This window comes from Eschrichtius robustus, chromosome X, assembly GCF_028021215.1.
Source record: "Eschrichtius robustus isolate mEscRob2 chromosome X, mEscRob2.pri, whole genome shotgun sequence".
NCBI classification, from domain to species: domain Eukaryota; kingdom Metazoa; phylum Chordata; class Mammalia; order Artiodactyla; family Eschrichtiidae; genus Eschrichtius; species Eschrichtius robustus.
Genome location: NC_090845.1, coordinates 90,657,551 through 90,662,101, shown reverse-complemented (window position 1 = coordinate 90,662,101; position 4,551 = coordinate 90,657,551). Strand labels below are relative to the sequence as shown.

At 46.3% G+C, this 4,551-nt stretch overlaps 1 protein-coding gene across 1 annotated transcript; it reads left to right on the top strand.

The window, feature by feature from the left end:
* The first annotated feature begins 821 nt into the window (after positions 1 to 821).
* LOC137756368 (melanoma antigen preferentially expressed in tumors-like) lies at positions 822 to 3,516 on the top strand. Its single transcript, XM_068532648.1, has 3 exons — positions 822 to 1,111; positions 1,566 to 2,168; positions 3,003 to 3,516. Exons 1-3 carry the CDS (start codon positions 822 to 824, stop codon positions 3,514 to 3,516), a joined length of 1,407 nt encoding a protein of 468 aa, XP_068388749.1.
* Positions 3,517 to 4,551: the final 1,035 nt, after the last annotated feature.

Genomic DNA, 4,551 nt, shown 5'->3' with positions numbered 1-4,551 from the left:
CTGTGTTCACGCATCGAACCCCAGTCCTCTCCCTGGGATCCGACCTCCGAAGCCCGAGCCTCAGCTCCCAGCCCCCACCCATCCCGGCGGGTGAGCAGACAAGCCTCTCGGGCTGGTGAGTGCTGGTCGGCACAGATCCTTCGTGTGGGAATCTCCCCGCTTTGCCCTCCGCACCCCTGTTGCTGCACTCTCCTCCGTGGCTCCGAAGCTCCCCTCTTCGCCACCTGCAGTCTCCGCCCACAAAGGGGCTTCCTAGTGTGTGGAAACCTTTCCTCCTTCACAGCTCCCTCCCACTGGTGCAGGTCCCGTCCCTATTCTTTTGTCTCTGTTTTTTCTTTTTTCTTTTACCCTACCCAGGTCCTTGGGGAGTTTCTTGCCTATTGGGAGGTCTGAGGTCTTCTGTCAGTGTTCAGTAGGTGTTCTGTAGGAGTTGTTCCACATCTGTGGGGAGGAAGGTGATCTCCGCGTCTTACTCTTCTGCCATCTTGAAGCTCCTCAGGAGGAAATAATTTGAGGAAGGCAGCTAGGTGGTCAGCATTGTCTTCTGCTAACTGACCTCTGATTTCTAATGGCATTTTATCTCATGTAAGTGTGTGTGTGTGTGCACACACACGTGTGTGTACACATATATAATTAAATATACACACAAGTCCATTTTCATTCTAGTCCTATAGTAGAGGTCACTTGAGTTGGCCCTATGATTCACCACATACTTATTCAATAAGTATTTTGTCCATAGCTAACCCTGGAAGCAAACAAGTGACTCTAGATATCTTCTCAGGATTTCTAAATATTCTCTACTCTGAAGCAGGTTTTTGAAGATGGACCAGAAGACCACAGTCACACTCCTAGAGCTTGCTGCAAAGAGTCTGCTGAATAATGAGCCTGCAGCTATCCATGCCCTGGACGAAATCCCAAGAGACCTCTTTGTTCCATTGTTCAATGCTGCCTTCTTGGGTGGGCATAAGACGATGCTAAAGGCAATGGTGCAGGTTTGGCCTTTTCGCTGTCTCCATATTGGGTCATTGAACACACGAGAGTCATACTATGACATCTTGGAAGCCATGATTGATGGTCTGCAGATCCTCCCTGCCCAGAACTCTTCCTCTTGGTAAGACTATGACCAGTAGAGACACAGGGAGTCAGCAGGAGGGTATGCTGTAGCCTGGGGCAGGGGGATACCTAACCGTCTCCCAACAGTAGCCGATGGTGAATACTGCAGTCTTTGCAGAGCTGTCGGTCAGCACTTGGGGTCACCTTCGGGACTCTATTGCCTTATAGAGTTGATTATAGAACAGAGGTGTTTGAGGACACTATGAATGGATCTGAGTGCGATTACACAGAAGTGGAATATGGGCATTGAGACAGGGAAAGCCCGGAGGTGAAGGAGGGGGTGGGGAAAGGATGAAAGACGCTGCATTTGTGTGGCAAGAACTTCTTGGTGAATGGCAATGAAGTGAAAACCAGGGTTAAAGTGTTCTGTCCCTGCTTCTCATCATTGATCTTGCTGGGTTATATTACAATCAGCTATCTCTCATGTGTTCTGTCTCTTCCTTTCCTTACAGGGGGCCCAAACTGAGGATCCTAGATTTAAGGCGTGACCTGGACTGTGAGACAATATGCTCTGAGATTGGGACCGCATTCCCTTTCTGTTTTCAGTCATGCATTTACTCTCAGCACTCTATCTTTAATATAGAAGACGCTCAGCATAGTGTCAGGTGCCTCGGGATTGGTAATTCCGGGTCTGAGCCTCATTCAGCTCAGGAACCCATGGAATTACTGGTGGATATTTCCCTCAATAGTACCGTGAGAACAGAGCAATTCCTCTCTTTCCTTTGTAGTAAAGTTCAGCAGAACCTTGGGTCCTTGCACCTCTGCTGCAGAGGTTTGCGAATCGATAGAATGTCTGCCCTCAAAAGTATCCTGCAGTTTCTGGATCTGGGGTGCATTGAGCACCTGGAAATGGATCAGGCTAATCTGAGTGAAGTCGTCACCCTTTTGGCTCGGGTGATCCACCTGAACAGCCTGACTCTGTGTAACATCCCCTTTAAATCTTATAAGAGAAGGAACTTCAGATCTTTTCTCCTCTGGCTTGGGCAGCTGGACAATCTCCAGGCGCTCAGCTTGACTTTCTTCTGCCTCACAGATCAACTGCACACACTGCTCAGGTGAGGGGGTGGGGAAGAACCTGGGTTCCCTGAACACCTCATTGTTAAGACAGAAGAGACCATGCTTGGATCTTCCTAAGCTCCTTGTAACCCATTTCTCCTTTTGCCTCAGCATAGGCACTGCTGGGAGTTTGAACCTAGCCGGGGGAGAGAGGGCTACCTTATGGTGAGCAGCAGATGAGGTTAGAAAAGGAAGCTGTGCTCATTCATTCATTCATTCATTCAGTGGCCGTGGGCAGACACTATAATAAGTCTGTAAATATATTGGTGAAAAAGACTCAGTCCTTCTCCTATTGGACTTTACAGCTCTCTAGAGAGGAAGGGGAGGCATTCAGATGGAGAAACATTAAGCTATAGGACTAATGCACATGCCCATGGATGGGCCCCAATAGTTAACACTGCCAGATAGTTTTGCTCCTGTATTTTCCCCAAGGCTTAGACCCTGAACTGAGAGCTTGTCATCTGGGAACTAGTCAAAGGAAACCCTCAGTTGGCTGCTTTCCCAGACCCATCCTCGCCAAATTAGTGAATCATATCCAACACTGATTATGTCGTATATACTAAGTGCATGCAATTTCTTCACTTAATCTTTCCCGCACTTCTGTATAATAATTACTGCTGTGCACATTTTCAAGATTAAAACCCTGTACCTCAGAGTGGTAAAGTAACTTTCTCAGGGTCACAAATCTATAAAGTCTGATCCCAAAGTCCACATTGTTAACCACCTATTGCAAACCATGAACACAGTAGTTTATTCTAGAGCCTTAGGTACCTATAATTTGGGGCTCATTGCCCTCATTCTTCTGAAATAATCTTACTTTTTTCTCTCTTTAGAGTTGTGCCACCTCAGTTGGATACACTGTATCTACCTTTCTGTAGCCTTTCTAACAGAGATGTCACTGTCCTGTCCCAGAGCTCTCAGGCCACCCACCTAAGGGTACTGAGTCTCAGTAACAACCAGATCTTCTCAGAAGTTTATGAGCCCTTCCAGACTCTGCTGGAGAAGGTCTCAAGCACCCTGCAACATCTGGAGATAAATAATTGTATGATAACTGATTCTACTCTCTCTGCCGTCCTCCCAGCCCTGAGCCACTGTACCCACCTCCGTGTCCTTAGCTTTGCCTTCAATCCCATTACGATGCCTGTGCTCAAGAGCCTTCTGCAGCACCTGACATCCTTGATGAAGCTGAAGTACGTGATTTATCCTGTCCCTGTCCATTGCTACGAGGAATGGAATTTTCATGAGAGTTTGGACCGACAGAAACTTGCTGAAGTCCAGGCTCAGTTGGAGGCGATGCTGCACGGGGCACAGCGGGACGACATGACCTGGGCCACTTGTTCAAAGTGATGTCCACAGTACAAGGAGGTGTTTCAACACTGATGTGTGGCCATTAAAGCGTTCACTTTTTTTTTTTTTTTCGCCTGAAACCCAAGTTTGTAGAGACACATATGTAAAGTTCTACTGTTCTAGGAAACTGGGGTTAGGAACACTGGATATGTAAACTGATCTCTATAAAAGAGGAACTTTTAAAAGGAAATACAGGAATTTGAAAGGTCCTCTGGATCTCTTGGCCACTGCCCGCTACGTCTTCTGGTTACTAACCAGAGTGTTGGGTATGTGACGTAAGCTGACCCAGTCATGGTACATCATTTCCTTATCCACACTGATTGGTTCACTTATCCATTTATGGGCACTTGACACAAGTCAGATCAATTGAAACTCTTCCTAGAGGTGGTAGTTGTTGAATAATTTTACCCTCTAGGGACCTGCAAACTTCTTGTGTTTCTGATTACCTCAGGTGGCCTGTGAGAAACCACATGCAACTAAAAGGAAACAAACAAACTATGCCCACTACCTACTGGTGTCTTCATCAGCATATTGCTGCCTGATTTCCCAGGTCTCAGACCCCTGGCTCAGTTATTCCTTATTCCACACACATTCACCAAGTATCTGTTATGATTCAGGTACTTTTCCAGGTGCTAAGAAAGATAAAGTCCCTGATCTCACTCAGAGTGTAGACATTCCTATGATTTATCAGTTTCTCTACTCTTTCTTAGAGGACTTGGGAAATTATTTATTCCCACATAACACAGTATTTTTTTCGCTTTTTCCCCTTATATAGTCTGCTCAAATGATGTTGGCCTTTTTATGCTGTTGGATAGCTGCTCAGGCCTCAGGTCATGGCTTACATGTTACCTCCTCAGATAGGTTTTCTCTTACTTCCCCATTTAAGTAGATTTATTCTGCTGCTGCTTTTTCTTAATGTACCATGTATATTTCCTTCATGGTACACGTTGTTGCATATGTATTTGCTCCCTCTGCTCTTCCACTAGAGTTGCACTGCTCGGTATGGTGCACACTTACCATATGTGGCTTCTGAAC